Below are 24,903 nucleotides of genomic sequence, written 5' to 3'. Positions count from 1 at the left end.
GATGAAGTTTTTTTTTGTCGCTTATTTCACAAATACTTCGTAAAGTGTTACTTCATAAAAATAAGAAATGTTACATTCAAAAATTTGTTTTATTAAATGGAAATTAATCTATTTTTGTTTCTAAAAAAAAATGTAAATCTGCTAGAAGGAAGTAAAAACTGTTCGCCACTCAGTCGAATACAAAACACCACCCCCAATTGTAAACAACATGGCGTCGTATTTGACGTCGGATCGCGTGAATGTGGCTCTACTCTGGGAAGATGCTCGAAGATTGCTTGTGGAATGTCTCGATAGGTGTCATGGATCAAAGGTGTGGTAATGAAGTTTCTGTGTGCCCGGTGTTTTATTTAATTATGCGAAATAAATTGTTTTGGATTCTTGTTTCGTGAGGAAACTGTTTTTTTTTTCCGTATTTGTTTTCTATGCAAATCACTTGCTCAACTCATGGGCCGTGGGCCAAATGTGACCCTCGCAGTCATCTGATATAGCCCGTGACTTCAAACATGAATCTTTAAAAATGAACTGAGCAGCGCATTTCCAGTTCGCTTAAGTGACCTTTGGTGGAGTTCCAAATCACTTGTGTGGCCAGTGACATATTCCCAGATCACCAGATGACATATACCCAAGTGTCCCGCAACACAGTTACAGACAAGCGCGGATCCAGGGAAGGTGATCGTCCCTCCCAAGAGCCAATTAGTAGTAGGAAAAGTTGTCTGTCCTGTAAAATATGAGATGATCCGATGCACCTACACTACAGGTCGTTTTCCCAACACGTTGCCCTGGATCAGCCTGCCCCGACTCCATTCGCAGCTGAAGCTGCCTGCCTTTGCTCCATTGGAAGCTGAATGTCTGTCTCGGCTCATTGACAGCTGAAGATATCTTCCTCAGCTTCATTCACTACTGAAGTTGTCTAGCTCTGCTTCATTTGCAGCTGAAGATGTCCACCTCTGCATCATTTGTAGCCAAAGATGTCTACCTTTGTTTCATTTGCAGATGTAGGTATCTGTTTTTGCTCCATTCAAAGCTGAATGTCTGCCTTGCCTTCATTTGCAGCTGAAGTTGTCTGGCTCTGCTCCATTCACAGCTGAAAATATTTGCCTCAGCTTCATTCGTAGCTGAAGATGTCTGCCCTCACTCAAGGGCGGATCCTGAGGAGGACGAATGAGCATGACTGCTGCTCCTCCCCTAAAAACTAAATAATACAGGAAAATTTGTCAGTCCTGTAAACTAAGGGACGATCAAACAAAGTTACACAATTCACCCCTCCCATTACATCATCCTGGATCCGCACCTGTTTTCATATCATTAAAGTGATTCATAGCATATTTACAGGTTACCATGGCACAGTCCCAGAGCACTTAAGTAACCTGGAGTACATTTATAGAAGTTATCAAGTGATCCTCAGCACAGTTCGAACTCACTCAAGTGGCCTACTGCAAATTTAGATATCATCAAAATAAGCAATCAAATTTAAATACCAATTACAACCAAAACCTACCAATTACATACTCTAAAGCCCTGTTCACATGTGCCAGATTGGGGGTAGCTTCGGTGATAATTACCGGCATGAAAAAGGTGGCAGAGAAGCTCATCAAAAAAGCCCATCTTTCTTGGGGTGGATTGGAGGTCGACACCGACCTTCTCTCCCATAATTCTTTGCGCCGCGAAAACTGCTATAAGCTCCTTCGTCAACCATCTTGAATCAATCACTTCTGTTCAACCTACGTAACCAGTGATGACTTCCGGAAAGAAGAGGTGGGATTACCGGCATAAACTTAACGTCATGTGAACGGTTTGTAGAGAAAATGCCCGTTCCCGGGATGTTTATTGCACATGTGAACAGGGCTTTAATTTATTTAACTGCTAAGTTTCTTAACCCAAGTAAACAAGCCTTTAAGCCAGTCATCCACTAAAAGCTAAAACAAGTCACGTGTATGTGCAAAACCGCTTTAATAGTTTTATGCATGGTAGCTTCCAGTGAGTGGCCAGCCTTATGCAAACAGAATATAACCATAGACATTATCATGGCTTTACATGCCTAAAGAGCTGTGGTTGCCTATATCTTTTTTAGGCAATGAGCTAGCTACGGTTGGTTTTTCTCTGTGGCTACCCAAGTTGACAATCAAGATTTCAGAGTGAACAATGAGTCAGTTTTACGTGGGAAATTTTTTTTAACAAACATATAAGCACAAGGTGTTTTGCTCATAATCTTTGTTTATGTAATTTCAGGCTATTTTCTGGGATGAAAAACTTGCTGGAAACTTTGGACTTATAGCTGAATATTCCTTGTTGAAAGTTAATAAGTTTTTCTCTTTTTTTTTCACTCTATTTTCCTTTAATATAGTGTTAAGATTGTGTGAAACTAGCGCGAGCCCTTGGGAAGCCCTTACAATTTAAACTAAAGGCCTTTACATACGTTAAGTATTTATTAGTAGTTAATTAAATTTTAAGTTGTCAAGTGCTCTAAAATCTGTCCCAATGTAGGTAATGAAATTATGGATAATATGAGACCACACTCACTGGCGCATGCACATTTTGCCTACTTACTCGAAAAATATATCAGATTGTATTCTACTTAACCACTAAATTCGTGTAAACAGGCCTTAACGTTGACATACATTCTAAAGTACTCGACAACTTAGAATTTAGTTAACTACTGAATCACTTGACATGTATAAACAGATAACCTATGAATGTTGCTACATTGGTGTAAGAAATTAAGAGAATTTGCAGAGTTGGTCGATTATTTCTAGAACTACTGTACCGATTTTAAGAAATTTGATATGTACATACATTGATACAATACAAAACAAATAACCATTCAATAATTGTAATATACACATGCATGATCGTGTGTAACACTCGTTGGAGTCGGAAGGTATGAAACAGTGGTTGCAGAATTAACAAAAAAATTGGTTAATAGGGGTATGGTCCCCTCTTACAGATATACAAGGTCTCGCAGCGTGATTTCATACTTGAAATAAGGCAGTTTATCATTTCCTGTGGCAATTGGTCCCACTCGTTCAGCAATGCTGTTTTCATTCCCTGGATGGTTCCCGGAGGGGGGTTGCGAGTTGCAATTGCCCTCCCCAGAGCGTCTCAGACATGCTCTACAGGGTTAAGGTCTGGAGATGTGGCTGGCCAATCCATCTGGCGAATATCCTCGCTCTCTAGAAAATCGTCGAGCAGAAGAGCTCTATGTGGCCTCGTGGTATCGTCCATTGAAATGAACTCAGGGCCAACTGCACCCCTGAAAAGGCGAACATAGGGCTCCAAGACCTTATCCCTATATTTCACACCAATCACAGTGCCTCTTTCAAAGACATGAAGAGGTGTGCGGCCATCCAACATGATGCCTGCCCAGACCATTAAACCTCCTCTGCCATAATGGTCGATTTCGCGGACATTGGAGGGTAGGTAGCGGGTTCCTGGTTCTCTCCATATGAACGTACGGCAAGAATCTGTGCTTAGGCTGAACCGGGACTCATCGGTGAAGAGAACGGTCGCCCATTGATCCATACTCCAATCTCTATGCTCTCTGCACCATGATAAACTGATTCTCCTGTCTGTAGAAGTGAGTGGGACACAAACAGCAGGTCTTCTTTCAAACAACTTTCTCTCATGAAGTCTTTTGGAAACAGTCACCCTTGATACATGGGTTCCTGTGGCTGCATACAAGTCACGAGAGAGCTGAGAAGCTGTAGCACTCCTGTTACGCCTCACAATAATCGTCAAATGGTGATCTTCTCTGGCCGTCGTGGCTCTTGGACGACCTTGCCCAGGCTTTCTCTTGATGGATCCGGTATCCTGGAACTGTTTCCATAAGTTACACATGACGTTGGGCATTAAATTGAACACTCTACAAATCTGGACTTGAGATTGGCCTGCTTCTAGCCTCCCCACAATTCGCCACCTCATTCCATCATGTAAACGTTGGTGGTTACTCATTTTTACTGTTACTATTTGAAATTAACCGATTTCTGCAAAATAACACCAAGAAATTTGCTGAGGTGTGCTAGCGAACGAAATGCGTCTTAACTTACGCGCGCTTATAAAGCCTGTTTCTCTACTGGCTCCGCCTACACACACGTGTATGCTTACCTATTTGACGTACAAGATTTGCATTTTTGTCTAGAAGCAGTGGTTTTACATTCAGTTCAGTTCTTTTCATGAATTTCGATAAAATATGCAAATTCTCTTTAATTTATTTCACCATTGTATTTATAACATATATAGCCATATTATTGACTATGCTTAATCAGATGCAGCAAACATCAGCACCTAAAATAAAAAACTAGGAAAGTGTGTGTATATACTGTAGAGCATCAATTATCCAAATACCGATCAACTGAAACATCAGTTAACTGAAAGCATTCAATTCAGCAAATTCACTGCCTTGAGACGGCTATGAACAGTAAAAAGAATGTGATGCTGTCCTATTGCTGTTTTTAAAATGTTTGCGAAATTTAGCGGCAAAAAAACAAGTCTCAGCTCTGAAGCAAAAGAAAATTTCAAACTTATTTTTTTAAACTATAGGCCCACTTTAATGGCCATTTTAAACTTGTCAAACTAGGCTAGTCATATGTTATTTTTGAGTACTATTAAGACATATATTATTTATATGTCTTATACGTTATTTTTCTCTGTGTTACTTTTGAGATGTGTGATACAAAATGCTTGTGTATTTAATATCACTGTTTCTTTATTTCGTATTGCTCCTGTGATGCTATTTTTGTCATTGAATGATCATTATCCAAAAAAATCAGTTATCAAACCCACCCAGTCCCCAATCGGTTCGGATAATCGATGCTCTACTGCAGTGGTTCTCAACCGGGGGCCATATGGCCCCTTAGTGGTACTGGGATACTTCAAGGGGGCCACGGAAGAAAATTTAAAAAGGGGCCATGACGGGTGGTTTGCAGGGCTGCAGAGAGCTGAGAAGAAATATTAAGGAGTGAAGAAATAATGTTTTTATGTTAGTGACTATACGCTTACAGAATCTAACAAAACCATCCACAAAACCAAGGCCGTCTTACGGTATGGACCCACACTGGCCTCACCGCCTACATTTTGCAGCAGGTTCCCTAGGATGGGGGGGGGGTTCCGCAGGCCCTCTGCTAGATTTTTCACAGACCCCTCCTCTATATTAAATTTATAGTGTGAGAAACAAAAAATGATGAAAACCATATGAGGCCCGCGCTGTAGCTCTGTGAGTCCCACTCTTGTGAGGGGTCATGTCCATAAGTGACCCCACCTTATGATATTTTCTATAGTGTAATAAATTTTGAAAATAAGTAGCAAATATGAAGGCTGTTTATTTCCAGTTAAGTATGGGACTACCATAGCATTACTTTGCCTAGGGGGCCCATAAGATGGTCCTGAATAGAACTCGGATTAGCATGGTACTCAATAAATTATAGGCCAGTGGTCTGGAGACCAATCTTACTTGCAAAATTTTTATTCAGTATAAATTTACGGAAAAAATCAATTCAATACGCATAAAGGATCTTGCTCCTAGATTAGGGTCGAAGACTCTGGATAAAAGAGGGGAGCCACGAGAAAAAAATATGCTTCAAAGGGGGCCACGGGCAAAAAAAGGTTAAGAAACGCTGCTCTACTGTATCACCCTTATCTTGACAAATTGTTACACAAATGTTACAGATGAATTTTCTTTGGCATTCTTCAATAGAGGAGCAAATTTTAATATTGCAATTTTCAGAATTAGGAACTGTGTACCTACAAATTTTCATCTTCATATTTCTCCCAAAATATTATTATAGCTGCTGTTTGTTGCATCTGAATGGGCATAGTCACTTTACTCTTTCGTTATCTTGGTTGAATAGCTATAACTGTCTGTTCGCTAATTATTTTGGAGCAAAAACACTTTTTACCTTATACAATAAAATTACCTACCAGGTGAAGCATAACTTCCTAATTATAAATACAGTAAAACCTCGTTAAGTCATCACCCTGATAAGTCGTCACTCTGGTTAAGTCATCATTTTTCTTCAGACCCTTCCAGCTCTCATAGACCACAATGTTATTAAACCCTCTTTTACTCGTCGCTAATTTTGGTTAAGTCGTCACTATGAAAAAGTTTGAGAAAGAGGAACAGACTATTTTTATGGCTCCCATTAAAAAAAGAGCTTGTTAACAGCATTGCCATATGCTTAAAAGTCACCATAAAATCCTATATACCCAAATGGAACAGTTTAAGTAACGAAAGTTACGCTGGGGAAGTTCGTTTGCCGACTAAGGTTTTTGGAACGTTAGGGACTGTTCAAGCTAGATCTCATTTCTGCATGGGCTCTACTGGAGAAACTAGAGAGACTGCGAGACACCCAGGCTCTGTCGCAAGAGGCAACCTAAGCACTTAAGCCCCCCAGGGTATCTCTGACAAAACCAAAATTTATTGATATGTCAAAGATTTCACATAGTGCAAGGAAATCAAAAATTATGTAAATCGAAGAATCAAATTAATCAAGTTAAAGTCAACGTGCAACGCGGGCACTGATAATAAATAACCATAGAAAACATGGACTCTACTAATTTAGGGCTTGAAATTTAAACAAAATATCTTTGTTGAAAAAAATCAGTTTTGTCGCACCACTGTCATTTTCTGCACACGAGGGCTAATTAGACAGGGACCTACAATTTATTGCTGATTCCAAATGGCAGGCTTGTTTTTTATACTCATCGAGAGATTGGTGTGCTAACCCCTCGATGAGGGACTCCCTCCTGTAGCAATTTTTTGCTGCTGTGAAGTCACAGTTTTTTGTTGTACCCCTGTGTCAGGAAAGTTTTCTGACAAAGACGAACCGGGTATCAGCCTCGCGACATCTCTAAACATTCTTTGGTACTTTAGGCGAGTATCTTATCGACCAGGCTATCGCGCAAACTGCAAGACACCCAGGCTCTGTTGCAAGAAGCAATGTAAGCACTTCGCCCCCTCCCCCAGGTGGGGGAACCAGGGCATCAAACCAAAATTTATTGATATGTCAAAGATTACATATAGTGCAAGGAAATCAAAAATTATGTAAATCGAAGAATCAAATTAATCAAGTTAAAGTCAAAGTGCAACGGTCACGGATAGTAAATAATCATACAATGCATGGACTTTACTAATTTAGGGCTTGAAATTTAAACAAAATATCTTTGTTGAAAAAAATCAGTCATTCTTTCTCAAGTTGAGGTCTTCTGTTTACTTTTCCCTGCCCAGGGCCCCTCCACAAAGTCAAAAGTGTTCGAGATTACTTTGTAGTTGTATCATGAACTACTGGTGAAGAATTAAAACACTAAAATTAAATTTGATGTATATGTAAAATTGATGTGCAATAGAGAGTTTCTATTATGAATAAAAGCTACCTATTCTAACAGTTGCTTTGTTAGTCTAAATTAAAGTATAAATCAAAGTGTACAGTACATTTTATCACAATAATTTAAGCAATAAGAGATAAAAAAGATAAAAAAATTGCTATTATTTTTTCTTTTGCAATCTGTAAATTTCATTAATATTGTTATTTTGATTCATACTTTAATAAATGTCATATTACTTTAAATTTATACGATTTTCATAACATTGCACATTAAAACTGACGAAACTCCACTGAAGTCATCACTCCGCTTAAGCCGTCATAATTTTTCGATAACTTGAGGTAACGACTTATCAAGGTTTTACTGTATTTATGGGAGAAAAATATAGAATGTATTAAAAAGTTTTATTGAACTACCATCATAGTTGAAGAAAGTGTACTTGGGCTACAGGCAGCATAAAATACATTTTTTATTTGATTTTCATGACCCCCCCCCCCCCCACATGCTGGGCAGGGCCCCTTTTGCCGGGATTTTTGGCAGGCCCCGAGCCAGACTTTTCACGGGCCCTTTTATAATAAATTTAGAGCATGAAAAAAAAATGGTATTTGTCCCAGGCCCCAGGGATGGAACCCTGTCAGCCCCACCCTTGTGGGAGCCATGTTGATTGCACTGTTAAATTACAAACTGTGTTATTTATATACTTTTTTTTTGCATTTAAGAAAAATTATTACTTGATACAGAATGAATAAATGATTGTTATTGGAGAGAAATTAATGAAGATCATATATCTTGGTCTTTAAAAGAGCAGATTATATGATCCTAGTGATGCAACTTAATACAGTAAAACTCCTTTTAACAAACACCCTTACAAGGAAAGGTTCCCAAGGTGTCGTCCTTAAAAAATTATGAAAAAATTCAGGTGAATTCATTTCACCTGAAAATCGTAGAATGCAAAAGTAGTAGTAGCCACTTTCGCAAAAAGACGTACAGGAGGTACGAAAGGAGTCGATATACAACCATCAATCATTTCATTAGCATTGTAGCATTTTGCTAAAGCTTCCCCCCCCCACTTTTCGCTTTTTTGCGAAAGGAATTTTTTATCCAGCTTAAACCCTGCCTCTCGTGCTTTTAGAGATATCTATAAAAAAATTCTTTTCACAATTTTCACACTCTGACTCCTTTTTTACTCTTTTTTATTTTTCTCTTCCAGGGTTGTAGTGATACAGATTTAATCAGTTGATTTAAATCCACTGATTTTCTTTAAAAAAATCGTTGATTTAAATCAATTTGTTTTTTATATTGAAAATTATCTGTTGTAATTGAATAAAATTATTTATGCAGCTCTAAAGAGTGATTTAAATTTTTATTAAATTATTTTAAGTATCAATTAATTTAAATATATTTTCAAATATTTTTGTAGTGTAATATATATAAATACATATATCAAATATCAGAGATACCATATTCATACCAATTTAGCTGATAAATGGTTACCCAAGATTTACAATGATAAAGTTAGAGGATGTAAAGTTGACTTGGAAAATAAAAAATTGCATGGTGATGGATGAATACACATAATGAATAAATTCTGTGTGTTATCAAACGGTGTGGTGAAGCCATCCATGTTGATACTATTGATACATCTGGCTTATCACATGCTGAATGAATGAACGCCAGGGGCTCTGCCACCGGACTTATCCCATTGCAGAGATCTCTTCCAGCCCAGCTTCGTGGCAGAGTCTGGAACAAAGCGAGTGTACCTAACAGTCTAAATGTGTAGTTAGTGTTGTGTCTGATATTTCAGTGCTGCCATCTGTACTTCAAATAGTGAGTGAAGTGTAATGATTGAATATCTGTAATGTTGTAGGCCTGTTGCTCTCTATGGCGAGACTTTTTAACGGGGAGATCGGCTTGCATTCGCACCTTGAAGTTGGGAACCACAGAAAACCAACGGTTTATCACATGCTGGAAATTATTTAGCAAATATGGTTTTTAGTTCAGTGAAGTCAACAGAAAAAAACTTCAAATGTAAAATATCAATTTTTGTTACTGCAAATATTGTTTCTTCCAGAAAGACTGGATGAAAAGCGTGGCTTATCAGGACTTGCATATTAGTACAGTGCCCACATTTTAAACTTGCTAGCCGAAGATTTGGTTAAAACTGGTGTAACAAAGTATGTTACAAATATATTTAGATACTTCCACAATCATCTCTCAAAAGTATGGTATCATGTGTAAGGTGGAAGTGCATCGGTCTCCCTGCAGAGGTATGATGGATTATTTTGATTCTCTTGAATCTTGTGTTAAAAATTTGTCAGTTATTACCAAAGTTTGTGAAGACCACAGATCTTAGATAGTAACATCTCTAGTGAAATCTTAAATATTGATTAAAAAAGAAATGTCAAGGACAAGGTTGAAATTCTGAAACCAATAGCCAAAATTAATGATTTTGTACAAAGGAACACACACACACAACTGCTCTGTAGCTGAATGTGTAGTGACATGGAAAAAGCTGCAATTGAAGATAAAAGAAGCATCAACATCAAACAATAAAAAGGTTTTGTCATCAGAGTATAAAAATATATATGAACAATATTAACAGATGTACACTTTGCTGCATTTATTCTAAGCTCATCAATGTTAACTTCTAATAGTTAATTGATGTCACAAAAGAAGAGCGAAATAAGGGTCTTGAATTTATCAAACAAAAATGTGGGTCTGGTTTCTTGGCAATTACATTAAATTTTTTGGGAAAGTTGGAACCATTTCATGATAAAAAAAAAAAAATTTCAACGTAAGGTTGTTGATACAATGTCTGATTTTGAGTGGCCGAATAGTTTTTATAATGTTTTGGGTAAAGATACAATTACAGAGAGCAATATGTGATTTGTGAACATGCTAACTACAGTCAAATCATTGATGCCTGTGTTGAAAGGATTTTTTCAAGGTGCAGTTCATTCTAAATAGCAAAACAGATTAAGAGTAGACAAAGTATCCAAACTAGTGTTTCTAACGAAGCAAATGAACAATTATTCACACAGGATAAAATTATTTAACACTTGATGTAAGATATCTATTCAAGAAGTGTTTTTCCCCATTTCTTAACAAAATGCATAACAAAAAAAAAATATTTCACAAGTATATGATTCTTTATCTTTAGTTTGCAAATATTTTTAAATAGTCATTATTTTTGTAAGTTAAAATTTCTTTAATTTTATATACTTTAAAGAAAGCATAGATTAATGACTAGTGTGTTAGTAATATATATATTTTATATATTTTGTTTAAAAAAAATAAAAAAATTGTGATTTAAATAAAAAAAATCTGATTTAAATAAAAAAATCTGATTTAAATAAAAAAAAATCTGATTTAAATCAAATAAATTGATTTTTTTTTATAAATCAACAACTCTGATTATACCTGATCATATGTTGTTTGAATCACATTCTAAGACTCCAGGGTTGCAGAATCCTCTGAACATTCAAAATATTAATATTTAAAAAACATTTTTGAGTGACTCATTCAGCAGGTTTTTTTTTTCATACTTTTGTGCATATTGAAGTGAGTAGAATCAGTGGCAATTTTTTCAAAACTTTTTGAAGATGTCACCTTGGAACCCCTTTCTTTGTCAGATGCGATCACCCCACTTTTACAGCCAAATAATAGTTTCCCCATATGTAAGCATGCATTTCAAACCCCTGATTAACAGTCACCCCTCTTTTACGGGAAAACTTTTGTCCTCTTGGTGTCAGCAGAGGTTTTACTGTGGTACACATACAGTAACAATGCTTTAGAACTCAGGTTCTTAAAATTTTTGCTTGTTGGGCATGTTTCCACCAAAGGACTAGTTTCTTGCAATAATTGAAAAATAGAGTGCAGTCCTAAATTATGATGAAAGACGTCACTCTCCTTTGTTAATACGACAAATACTGAAAACTAGCTGAGTGAGGAGATATCAATGTTTCAGGAAAGGAAAATTCATCTCCTCATGCGAGACCAGGGTTCATGTCCCCATGAGGGCAGAGATGAATTTTCCTTTCCTGAAACATAGATATATAGATATATCCTCACTTAGCCAGTTTTCCGTATCTGTCGAGTCCTAAATTATCTTAAAATGTTTACATTTTCTATTACTTTGTCTATATTATTGATTTTTTTTCCTTTTATTTTCCATCCAGGAACATAATGTACCAGAAATGTTTCAGCTGAAGCCTAGAGCTCTTCCAGATGTGAAAGCTCAAAACATAATCTTTATTGTTCGTCCCAATCTTAGTACTATTGATATCATAGTTGACATAGTCCAAAGGTAAGGCATTCTTTTATGAAGACATATATTAGCCATTTCTATGTTTATTTAAATAATATACATAAAAATGAATATTATATTTTCGTGAAAAGGTTAAATCTGGTGAATATTTATAGTACCATAAAATATGTAATTTCCATTCTTTATCATTTCATACAAATGGTGAAGTAAATAGCCAATATTTTCAGAGAAGGCTAAGACAATTTATTCTTTAAAAATGAGGATGAAGAAAAAATAAAAAGAATAAAAATTTATTCTCCAAATGGCAAAATTGTCTTCAATTTCTTAATATTTTTTTATCTATAAGAAATTGATGAATCATTAATTTTTCAATGGTGCAATAAAAAGACTTGATAGTAATGAAACTTTTATTTAGTAGTATTACTAAATGTTACTGTTTAATCAGACTTTAGAAACTTCATCAACTAGTTTGGAGTTTGCATCTCAAAGCTTTCAAATTTTTCACTACTAACTCTTCAACTTATATGCCGGCATGCAATAATTAAGTAGTTTAATTTATTTTTTGTAATTTTTTTTGACATGATATAGTTTTATGTAGAGAAAGATGAGTCTTTTTTTTCCAGTTCATTGTTCATATCTATGTATTATTATATTTAGTTTTTGTAAAAGCATAGCATAAATTCAGTACTTTAAAAAAAAATTAAATATTTGAAAAATAAAAAATAATTTTTTGTTTTTTGTGAAGGTTGGGAAAGCTGAAAGTCAAGAAGATGTATCATGTATTATTTGTACCAAGGAAAACACTGTTATGCGAACGAAAACTGAGTGTGAGAATTTTTTTTATTTACCATTTGCAATAGCATTTTGACTTACCTCCAAAAGACTGGAGATGATTCAAAACACTCTTTCGTGTCAATGTAAAAAAAATTGCTTTACTGAATTTCCCAAGCCCAAAAAAAAAATTCTAAATTTGAAATTGATGTAAAATGACATCACTAATATCTTATCCATATTTATAATATTGCCTTTATTAATAGTCCGCAAGTTATCAAACCCATTTGCTCATCAATAAGGTGTTAAGTGAGATGACTCGCTCCAATGGATATTTTATATTTCACAATAAGATTTTTTTTTTTTTTTTTTTTTTGCATTCTGTGTATCTATATATGTGTATGGCAAGAGTAAGATAACAGATGAGATGGCATGGGGTCTCCCTCAATTGCTTTTAAAACATACCACCATCCTAATATGTGTACATTCATCTGTCTTAACAAACCCTGAGACTTTTCTCCAACTCCCAACCCCATCTCATCTGTAATCACCACAAAATTTATTAAACGCGACAGTACCCAATTGTCCGGGGAAAATATATTGTAATAATTTTGTATGATTTTTTCTTCTTTTTTGACACAAAATAAAGTGTTCCAGGCTCTTCCGCGAAGCTGGGCTAGAAGAGATTTCGGCAACAGGATAAGTCCAGTGGCAAAGTTCTGGTGTTCATTAATTCGTTGCCTTTATTAATTGCTGCTAAAGTATGTAATTAGTTTGGGTTATTCTATTCATTCATTTTAATGACTGTATTTTTTATTATTCCAGCAAAAAGAAGTTTTAGGAAATTTGAATGTGATGGAATACCCTGTCGAACTTTTTCCAGTTGATAGCGATGTAATATCTATGGAACTTGATCTTTCTTTCAAGGTTGGAATTGTGCACCAACATTTTTGACTTTTCCTTGTTTCCTTGTTTGATGTTTTCAAAAATGTCAATCTTATACATAAAAAAAATTAAGTTATCTTCGAAATGTTATTAGAACTAAAAATTTTCTGTCATATATAAAAGAAGTCTTTCAAACATGTTTTTCATAAAAAACAGATGAAGCTGGCTGTAATCGGTGTAATCTCCAAGGTCACCCCAGCAGAATAAACAAAAGTACATTCTCATAAATGCATTTCAAAAGTGCATAAAAAACTCTATAACTAATAAATGATTTCACAACAAATCACTCCACAATGAACTAGTATAATAACTTCAATGAACAAGTCCAGTTTGTTCATTTTGTCCTTGTTTTTGAGTAATCCTTATAAATTCTGTTATAAGTGGGATTCTCTGCCAAGTTGAAGTTAAACAGTAGCACCTGTTGCCAAAATAGTGAGGTGCATCTCACTTTGCATTTGAAGTGTGATAAAATATCTCAAGGGTGGGGGGGTGGACTGGCATGGGTAGCCACTAGAAATTATTTTGTTTTAGCAGATTTTCTTATTCTTTTATGTATAAAACTTTTATTTTGGCTCAACGCAATGTTACTCTTATATTGTAAGACGATAAACTAACAAAAATAATCATTTAGGGGAATAAATTCTGAAATCTGTTCAATACAGAAAAAAAATCCAAAGCTTTAGTATAAAAAAATCATTTTAAAATGAGATAAATATTTCAAAATCATATTTTTGATTTTTTCTTCATTTGCATGAAATTGGATCATTATATTTCATCATAGGGAAATGAGTTTTTAATGACTGTGAAAAACATTGTCATAGAATTTTAAAAATCTTTGTTCTTGCTGGAGCATTCAATTTTTTTTATTGTAAAGCTGTTGAATTAAAAAAAAAAATTTTTTTTTTGTTACAATTTCTTTTGTTCAGGAATGTTACATCGAAAATGATTTCACCAGCATGTATCATACAGCACGAGCATTGATGACTATTCAATCTCTCTATGGAGTCATTCCTAACATTTATGGTAAAGGAAAGTTGGCCAAAGTATGATTTATCATATTTTTATAGTTTAGCATACAGTATTTTTCTTGTGTGTGTGTGTGTATCATCTGTATTAAATATTTTTCAAGAAAATTTTAAAAAAAGGTCAAGATCTTATTAAAAAAAGTTTTCTTATCTTATTCAAGTTTTATGTTTCTTTTCAGCGAGTTTTTGATCTGATGACAAGAATGAGGAGAGATATGGTAGGAAATGAGCCCCAAGTTTCTTCGAAAATTGATTGCTTGCTGCTCATTGACAGGTCCATAGATTTGCTCTCTGTGCTAGCAACACAATTGACCTTTGAAGGGTTGTTGGATGAGATTTATGGCATCAAAAATAGTGAGTTTTATCATTGATAATTTTCAGTATTGCAACATATTATTGATAAATTAAGGGTAATAAAAGCATATAAGGTGCTGTACCCCTGCTCAATCAGACATCCATCTAATATAAACAGGTACAGGCTTTTTGAACAGGATGGAAGTGGAGGGATGTCCTCCTCGGCCCTCTTATCTATCCTAATAATTCAAATTTTTTAGTGAATGAGGGGGTGAACTAAAGTAAGTAGTAAAGCGAGGGGTAACGAGGGGGATTTTAGTTAACTGAATTTTGGCTATGCTTATAATACCACTGATATTATAAGCATAAGGCTTATTATATAAGGCTTTTTATCAAAGCTTTATTCGTCAGGATAACCTACTACTATTAAACATGCTCCTTGTAAACATTCCTCTGGGGGAATTTCCAACAAATTAGTACATACAGGAATGTGGTGTGTGCTTGCATATGCACAGCTCTAACATACATTGTCAGAGTTATGCTTGCTTTGTGTTGTACTAGTTACTGCCATCTGTCTTCCATATTTTATACCATATAATATTATGCATACAATTTCCATTACTACTATGTAACCATGCATGGACCTCAGAATAGCCATTGATTTATCAGTCACAGTTATCAGAGAATGCCTTTGTCAAGAATGACTAAATTTGCTCTATAACTCCAGTGGCTTCTCAATTTTTTTTCTTCTAAGATTATAAAGTTTTTGAAGTGAGTGAAAAATCCATGTTCTCTGGTAGATTGAGCAGGAAATAAGCAGATTCCCACAACATCAAATGTGTGTTTTCATTGTTTGTGGGGATAATGAGAAAATTTTCAAGTCTGGATTGCATTTGCTTTCCAAACACATGGGGGGGGGGAACAGAAAATCTGATCTACATAACTAAAAAATAGATTCTATAGGCCAAAATCCATTCATGATAGTCCATGGGTAGAGAAATTTTGATCTCTTACCTGTATGGAGAAATTAAAATTAATTTTAAGCATAACACACTATTTTTCAACATTTTTGTTACGAGAGCATTTATATTTTAAAATCTTTTTTTTTTAATTTGAAAAACTTATTTCAAGTAAACTTCAGATATTTGTGAACTTTTCATTTTTCTGCTCAAACTTTTATTCCTGCGTTCACCTCGATCAGTGTAACTTTAAATGTCAAGAACAATTATATTGTCAAAAAAAAAGAGGAAAGAATTGTGTCAAATCCTTGAAAAGAGAAATTCCTAGAGCTAAAAGAAAACTTGTGTGCAATGAACACTGTCATTCATCGTATTCTTGACGTGTTTAAAAAGAAATATGATGTTTATAATGGGATGAATCATGAAGCTATCCATACTGAGATAAGACAACCATAATTATGTATAGCTAGTGTATTTTATTTTTATCATAATCATTGGTTTTTATTAGTGTGTTATTAGTTTTTCATGATAATATTGTTCTTGTTTTGGGTTGCTATATTTCAGTTATATTTGACATCCATATTACATGGGCATCTTTTTTCAGCCACCTCGTTGGGCATTTTATCTGTTGTGGCTTTTGTATGTGTATAATGTGTAGAGCAGCGGTTCTCAACCAGTGCTCCGCGGCGACTCGAGGAAAATAAAATTGATCAGTAAATTTGATAGATAAGTAAATAAGAGAGGCTTACAAGATTCTGCCATAAAAATTATGTACAAAAAAGGGCTCCTTGAGTCAAACAGGGCTCCGCCATAGAAATTATATACTGAAAAGGGCTCCCGAGTCAAAAAAGGTTGAGAAACACTGGTGTAGAGTATTGACACATGGCATAAGTCAAAAATATTTTTAATTTGAATTTATGATTTTTTCCTCCAGCTATAATAAACTTGCCCCCAGAAAAGTTCACCAAATCCAATGAAGGTGGTCTTGAAAACATAAATGAACCCAAGTCATTTGTCTTGAACTCCTCAATGAAGTTATTTTCAGAGCTCAGGGACAAGAATTTCAATGCTGTTGGGCCAATTCTTAGTCAGAAGGCAAAACACTTAGCAGCGAAATTTGATGTGAGTTATCAATTTGTAATAAAATTTTATATTCCTGATTTTTTTTTTTTTTATGCCTAAACTTCTTCACAAAACTTCTGTATCAGGGGGTGCACAATCTCAGGACTGTGGACCATATACAGCCCTTCAAGGAGTTTCTATCAATATATATACACGCACTGCAATAATTATACTAATTTTTGTCGCTCGAGCAGTAATCATATGTGGAGTGGAGAGGTTGTGCACCCCTATTCTAGTTGATTTTCTGGCTATAAAGAGAAACTTTTTTTTATTCATTCATTAGGAAAGGCATGGTGCAAAAACAATAGGTGAAATAAAACAGTTTGTCGAAAAGCTTCCAGATATGCAGGCTGAAAAAAAAGAACTAGCAATAAGTTAGCTTTTTTTTCCTTTAGCTTTTATATTTTCTATTTGTTTTGCTTAATTTTCTCTTAAAGGGAAAAATAAAAATGTTAAAGCTATCAAATCAAAAAATTAAAAGTAGAAGAAAATGCAAAGAACAAGATTTTTATATCTTGAATTTTAATATGTGAAAAAAAAAAATTTTTTTTCCTCTTTTTTCACTTTGCAATCAAATTTCTGATGAATCAAAAGTGAAATATAGGAAGTTTAAAGCATTTTCTAAATTTCTCCCCCCATCACTTTAATCAAGACATTTTATGCCTTTAAAACAGTGCTGCCCCCCCCCCCACTACAAAAGATGCACAGCTGTGGGGGGGGGGTATCCAGCCAGAGATGATTGAAAATTTAAAAAAAGTTAAAATATATTGAAAAAAATTCTTTAAATGCTGTTTCAATCTATTTCTGTAAATTTGAAACTCTTTTTGAAAATTAAAAACTCAAAATTTCTTTGGAGAGATTCTCTGTGCACACTTCTGGAAACCTTAAATTAGCTGTGTCCCCCCCCCCCCCCCCCAAAATCATGTGGAGGAAGCCCCAGACTTGGAAAGCCCTATAACCTGAACCTCAAAGCCTTATAACCTGGTCCAAAGCATGAATTTTCAACCTTTAAGATAGTGCAGGTAAAAAAAAAAAAATTCCATGAAGCCCAATAGTCAATAAGTCGTTTTGTGGTATCTTGATTCTTGCAGCAGCATCTTAACGGGTAAATCCAACAAGGCCCCAGTTCTTCAAGGCAAATAGGGAGCCCTACATTATTGGAGAATTTTACTCCAATAAAAAAGAATAAACTCAGATCATCTTTTTTCATCAAATAGGAATTTTCAATGATACTTAAATTATTTCCTCAATAAATATGACATTTCATCAATTTGTTAATTATTTTTTTTCATTGGATATGAGTTTCCTTTAATTCAGATTTTTTTTTCTTTAAATGTGGATTTTAATTAATTCTGAGACTATTTCATTATCAAATATAAATTTTCATAAATCATGATTGCTCCCTTAAAAAATCAAATTCCTCCTTTTAAAAATCAAATTGTCTGCCCCCCTCTCCCATGGGGCCTCACATTGGGAATCATGGCTTTAAAACAAAAAAACCGTGCAAAACCTTTTTTTGCTTTCCGTGGAGACCTATGCCCATTTAACCTCAGAAGATGCTTGCCACAGATGTGGACGAAACGTCAGGAAGAAAATTACTTAGACCATGGCCTAATAGCCTGAAAACTGCTTGTAAATCAAAACCTTCATTTTCTTTTTAATTTGAAATTTTGCATAAGTTATGTGATAATTAACTTTTGAGGTTATTCATTACTAATTTCAAAAATTTAAACACAGTATTAATCTGAATTGGTAGACTGTATTGATACCAATTAGAACATTCTCTAATATTTATGTAGTTTTTAGCAATCATTACTGAAGATGTCATACAGGCCTTTTTTCCTGTTACTGTTTTAAAAGCAAAACTGCATCTCCCATTGCCATTTTCTGGCTTCACCCGATTTTTTAAAAATTTATATTGCAATATATCGTCCAAGTGATTAATCTGTTTGTACATATCAATATACAAAAGTTTTTACAGAATAAAAATACATTTGACAAATACTTTTTTAAAATATTAAAAAATTAAAACATTGAATGAATGAATTCTTTTTTTTTTGTTCAGATACATCTATGGCAGAGTTGGTGAAAGAGTACATCGATTCAGAGTCATTTCTGACTTCTCTTCAAGTTGAACAAGGTCAGTGCAAAACAATTAATTGTGTCACTCTTTCATACCAACTTCCTTAAATTATAAAACATTTGAATTCACTTTCTGATCATTTGATTGATTTCATTTGTTATAATTTATAATGAATTATGGTTAACAGAACTGCATGTTGATATTACAGAATTCATGAGTGGTATCGAAACTGACAAAGTGAACAGTTATATTGAGGACTGCATTGCGAAAGAAGAGCCTTTAATGAAGGTAAAGTAATCTTTAAAACATTAACTGTGCTGTGAAGAAAAAAAGAAAGTTCATATAGAAGTTGTCTGGGGCTTTGCAAGAGCTGCCACTGGTTCCAGGTTCTTGTAGGACTGTTTGCATTGCCACTAATAAAATGAAGGGTGGTCAGAGGGAAAACATATAAGGCAATAGGAATTTTCGATACTGTTTTAACTTTAGATAACTAAACTTAAATCAGTGTTATTCAGTAACTAATCTAGTAGGTATTCCATTTGACAAATGTTTAGTTATCTAGGATTAATGTAGCCTCTTATCAATGCTATGTACGTAAAAAAATGGGCCAACACTTCCACCATTGTGGCTAAAGGTCACCTACATATAAAAATTGTGTTAACTATTTTCTTGGATGTTGCTCTTATGTCACAAAAATATATATAGAAAATTCCTTATATTTATAATGTGTTACAAACTATATTTAAACAGTTTTTATATGTGTTTTCTCTTTTTTTGATTAGGTGTTACGACTAATCTGCATGCAATCGGTTACTAACAATGGCTTAAAGCAGAAGGTTTTAGAATATTATAAACGTGAAATAATACAAGTGAGTAATATTTGAATTGTTTTTTCTTATAATTACAAAACATTCCAATGATGAATTGTATTATTGTTTAAATTAATTTTTACTTCTTAAACAGATAATGTCAGCAAATTGATTTGGGATCATTTGCCAAAATATCTGTCTCGTAATGAATTTACTTTTATGACGTGTTTCCAATTTAGATTATGTTATTTAACTGGATTCTACACTTTTATTTTCACAGATTTTACTAGTAATGGTTTATATTTCTACGTGAACGCTAGACTTTCTGTTTCTTTTCTTTAACAGGCTGTGTACCGTAAATTTCATTGTTCTTTTAATGGCTTTGATTTTTCCTGCTCTTCTTTTACACATTTTCACACTTCACATAATAATTCTTTCCTTTGTAACATTATGATAATTTGATATACTTGTATTTTATATTGTTTGTATTTAAGCTAGTGTTTTGTATGACAAACATTTTTTCTTAGTTGCTTGCACAGCCTTGACTGTATATCACTTCATAATTTTATTTCTTTGCCAAGTGTAGCATACCTTATTAGACAAGGTGCATATAGTTATTTTGACCCAAAATAACTTGTAGAAAGAAAGAGAGGTACAACTATACACTATCTACCAATAAGTATTTGGACACCTATGCAAATGACAATATCTGCGGTCCTGAGATACGTCACGCCCTCCGTCGGTATATATATCGTGTAGGAAACAACATCGGCATTAGTCGCATGCAAAATGCCGCGCAGTTCGGAGCTCTATGATTTCAAGAAAGGTATAGTTATCGGGTATCACAAAAATGACCGATCCTTAAGGGACATATCTAGCGAGCTGAAGTACCCAAAATCGACAGTGGCCTATGTGATTAAGAAGTGGAAGGTGAGCTGTGATTGTCGGAATTTGCTCCGAGTTGGCAGACCAACAAAACTGGGAGATAGAGATCGACGGGTGCTGTCCAGAGAAATTCCGAAGAACCGCACCCAACCGATGGCCCTCATCCGCGAGGAGTTTCAATAGGCATCCGGTAGTATTGTTTCAATGAATACCATCCATAAGGAAGCACATCTGATTTGTTTTCATGGTCGTGCTGCTGCCCATAAGCCTTTGATCACAAAGTCCAACCGCGTTGCTCGGTTAATGTGGTGCAAAGCACATGGAAATTGGACCGTAGATCAGTGGAAACGGGTTCTTTGGAGCGATGAATCAAGGTTCACCCTCTACCGTTCGGATGGCAGGGTCTGGGTCTGGCGTCTGCCTGGAGAACGTCTCCTGCCAGAATGCATTGTGGCAACAGTCAAGTTCGGCAGAGGTGGAATTATGGTCTGGGGGTGTTTCTCCTGGTATGGACTGGGACCCTTGGTCCCCATTCGTGGTAAGTTCAACGCCGATGCCTACTGCACTATTTTCTATGACAATATGCTTCCTACGTTGTGGCAGTTTTACGGGGTGGACCCCTGTTACTTCCAGGACGACAATGCCAGCTGTCATACTGCGAGGTTAACCAAGGCTTGGTATGGTGCCAATGGGGTTCATCAAATGGACTGGCCTGCCCAGAGCCCAGACCTGAACCCTATTGAGAACCTCTGGGACAAGTTTGATCGCCGAATTAAGGGGTGCCCTACCCGTCCAAAATCGGTGAAGGAACTGACATGTCTTCTCCAAGCCGAGTGGAAGAAAATACCACTAGCCATCACACAAGGACTTGTGGAAAGTATGCCCCAGAGGGTTCACGCTGTAATTGCCTCTCGTGGAGGCTCTACCAACTATTGATTTTGAATAAAGTTAGTTTTTCTTTTCTATCACAGGTGTCCAAATACTTATTGGTAGATAGCGTATGAAACTATGGTAAAATGGCTATGCTCAGTCATGCAACCAACAACAATGCATTAGATACTAATTTGGGGAAATATGAACATTTCAGACAAATCAGTACCATTTCAGGGGGACATCAGCTGCAGGACAGATGATTTTTTTAAATTTTTTTATAGACACTACATCATGTAGTCTCTGCTGTCTATTTTGTTGTGGCTGAATGTTCTTGATTATCATTCCTACCACAGCCACCCACACTTCCTACAACAACCCTTTTTTGAAAAGCCATAAATGATTCTCCCATGAGGGAGTGAGTTATGGTTATGTTATCTGCAAAACTCATTTTCAGTTGGGTGCTAGCTAATTATTTAAGCAAGCATAATTATTTTTGCATTTCAAAAACAGTAAAAATTAAAAATTTTTGAATCACCAGTACTTTGGCAGTTGTTAATGTGGTAGAGTTAGTTTTTTTTTGGTATGTTAGAGAGATGCACAAGGAAAAGTTGGTTACACAAACTTTAATTTTTATATTTGTCACCAAATTATAACAGCCTGTAGTTCCTTGCATCTGATCAGACATTTTCACTGTACTATGTTGCATAGCGTTAGTTCTTTCTGTTTACAAATTATTTAAGATAGAAAAACTTTCCCTATGCCCCCATATACATATATTTTCTGATTTAAAATTTAATAATAACTGCTTAGATATCATATTTTATTTACTTTTCAGACTTATGGTTATGAGCATGTCTTCACACTTAATAACTTAGAGAAAGCTGGTCTTTTGAAAGTTCAAGGCAACAAGACTTATTCAACTATTCGAAAAACTATGAAGCTTGTTGTTGAAGATGTAGATGAACTGGTCAATATTGTTTTATTTTATATATCATCTTTGTTATAGAGTAAGAGTATTTTAATTTGGTTTTGCTTATTATTTCTTATAAAAGATATGTTTATGTCTATTTTAGACTCCTAAAGATACAGCGTATGTTCACAGTGTATATGCACCACTGAGTGTTCGATTGGCTGAGTTTTTGGTGAACCCTGGGTGGAGAGCTATTTCTGATGTTTTAAATATATTACCAGGGCCAACAGTTGAAGAAGTGCAAGATGTTTCATCCAGATTATACAAGCGAAGTCAGTGAGATTGTGATTAGTCTGTTATAATAATTACGCCTGTGGTTTATTTTTAACATACTTAATTGACAATAGACTTTTCACTAACTGAATTCATCAGTTTCTAAATCACAAATACATTTCCCTGCATACTGTAAAAATCAGGCGACACCAGTTTTTTGAGTGGTGGAATCTGGTCCATTTCCGGCATGTCGGGAAAAAAGGTTCAATAAGAATCACGATATGGATTCACACACAGATGACCAAATATAAGTCTACATTGAGTACTGATTACAATAACTGAATCAGAGTAAAATCAATCTAACTAATTTTTCCATTTAGCTTATCTAATGTACAAGAATGAAATATGCTTAGTATTTGACATTTGCAATAAGCCAAGATTTATGGTAGCTTGAATTTCACATTTGCTTTTGCTATCTCCAACGTAGTTTGTAAAACAGAAAAGTGTCCTAAGATACAGAGACCAGGCAAGTTTCAAATTGGCCGATTCCATTGATTATTGATATTTAAGAATTTTCTGAAATCTGTGACTTGAATTTCCTGCTATGCCTGAGAATTTAGGTATTCCCCAGCATGCTGACTAATACTGTATATTTTTTCAGTTTAAAGAAAGTTGCATTGTGTGTAAAGCAGCATCGGTACCAACTGATGGCACTAGCTGTGTTTTTCCTTGGTACTTGGGAGCAGATAACAATTTAGTTTTTTTTTCTAAAATCAAAAAATTATTGAATGTTACTAGTTTAAACGTGTTACTAGTTTTCTGAGAGAGTTTAAATATGCAAAAGATTACCATTATGAAATTTTGTGTTTAAATGTTAAATATATCTATGAAATAAGATGTACAGTGGACAATTAATATTAGGTCAATATGTATTACTATGTATTTGCTTTGTGGTTTTATTATAGGAGGTTCTGGATCGTCACTGCAGTCAAGCACAGAGGACAAGAAAGTGACTTTAGTCTTTTTTCTTGGTGGCTGCACATTCGCAGAAATTTCTGCCCTTCGATTTTTGTCCGAACAAAAAGATTGTAAGTGTTTGTGTGATTTATTTTATATTTATGAAAAAGTAGTTATAATCTGCATACTTTCAGCCATTCTTAAGTTTGAGAAATTCCTATCTTAAGCATGCAAAATGGTATTTTTAGATACACAACATATTTTTTTTAAATCTTCCTTGCAGCTCAAATGGAATATGTGATAGCCACAACAAAGCTCTTGAATGGCAGAACTTTTATTGAATCTTTGCGAGAAACTCTAGCACCACCATCATGAACATTCTTGATAATATACTTTGATAAGACAATAAATGTTTATTTTTCATAATTCAGTGTAAATTAAAGTTTTCTCCACACAGTGTTCAATAGGAACTCAAGCTAATAGAGGGCTAAATGTTATAGGATTTTATTCGGTTTTACCTCTCTCTCTGGCACATCCTCACCTATCTTCGAATAAGCACATGTAAACATTTGCTTCAATTTTTTTGCAATAAGGGAAGTTTACTGTAAATCAATTGCAATTGTGTTAGAAACTTGCTGTATCCCAATTCAGCCTTATTTCATCAACCATTTGTCATAAAGGTGTGGTTCTAATTTATTCAAGAATTACAATGTACCAGTTTTAAGAGTGAAAATACAGTGTCATAAAATAATGTAAATTTTTATATGGTTCCTCCTGTGCACTAACTTCCAATTAGAAAGCAGTTGCCTTGTCTTTTCTGAGCCCCCCAAAAAAAAATCCCATGTTTTTAACTGCAGTATTTGCCGAGATATTTAAATTCAAAAATTGAGAAAAGTGAGGGAAATGAGTGTTTATGCTGATCTTTCTCAACTTTTCTCTGATTTTGAATTCAAATGTCTAAGCAAATATTTTACTTCGACACATGGAAGGGGACCGTGAAAAATTTAGATTTTTCTTATTCTATGGCACTATTTTCAATCTTGAAACTAGTACAGAGTGATTATTGAACACATTTTGATAATTTTTTAAACCAGAACCATGCCTCTACGATGAACAGTTGATGAGATAAAGGCCAAATTAGAAACCCTGTTGTAAATAGAAGTTAATAAGGAACTATTGAAAAACAAGCAAAACAAAGTTTGGTAAATAGTTTTTATTTCAAATATAAGACTTATGCACAATTCAGCAATATATGTAAAAATGGGACCATTTGCTCATATAATTCATGTCCAGTCAGCCATCATAAATATTTTACATTATCCATAACACACAATCAACTTCGCACTCATGATATAGCAATATACAGTGGATAAGAATAGATGAAAAAAATTCATTCTGGTAAAAAAAAATATTGTA

General features: G+C 34.7%; 1 protein-coding gene across 1 annotated transcript; it reads left to right on the top strand.

Moving 5' to 3' along the window:
- Window positions 1–178: 178 nt before the first annotated feature.
- Window positions 179–23,913, top strand: car (vacuolar protein sorting-associated protein 33A). The gene is made up of 16 exons (XM_089244172.1): window positions 179–310; window positions 2,230–2,295; window positions 11,493–11,620; window positions 12,327–12,408; window positions 13,178–13,279; window positions 14,224–14,340; window positions 14,502–14,676; window positions 16,510–16,697; window positions 16,981–17,071; window positions 18,763–18,837; window positions 18,989–19,068; window positions 19,563–19,649; window positions 22,183–22,314; window positions 22,421–22,589; window positions 23,496–23,618; window positions 23,771–23,913. Exons 1-16 carry the CDS (start codon window positions 209–211, stop codon window positions 23,860–23,862), a joined length of 1,809 nt encoding a protein of 602 aa, XP_089100298.1. The 5' UTR covers window positions 179–208; the 3' UTR covers window positions 23,863–23,913.
- Window positions 23,914–24,903: the final 990 nt, after the last annotated feature.

The sequence above is a fragment of the Pholcus phalangioides genome, unplaced genomic scaffold (assembly GCF_987345545.1).
Source record: "Pholcus phalangioides strain wild (caught in Gottingen) unplaced genomic scaffold, Ppha-v1.0 ptg000015l_1, whole genome shotgun sequence".
Classification (NCBI taxonomy): Eukaryota; Metazoa; Arthropoda; class Arachnida; order Araneae; family Pholcidae; genus Pholcus; species Pholcus phalangioides.
Note: the sequence above shows the minus strand (reverse complement) of the source record. Positions and strands in the feature narration are given on the sequence as shown.

Bases quoted from the DNA above. Each gene is read 5' to 3' on its own strand.
- car (XM_089244172.1), top strand. From the start codon at position 209: ATGGCGTCGTATTTGACGTCGGATCGCGTGAATGTGGCTCTACTCTGG. The intron at 18,838-18,988 runs GTCAGTGCAAAA...TTGATATTACAG, and splicing joins TTCTCTTCAAGTTGAACAAG to AATTCATGAGTGGTATCGAA. The intron at 22,590-23,495 runs GTCAGTGAGATT...GTTTTATTATAG, and splicing joins ATCCAGATTATACAAGCGAA to GAGGTTCTGGATCGTCACTG.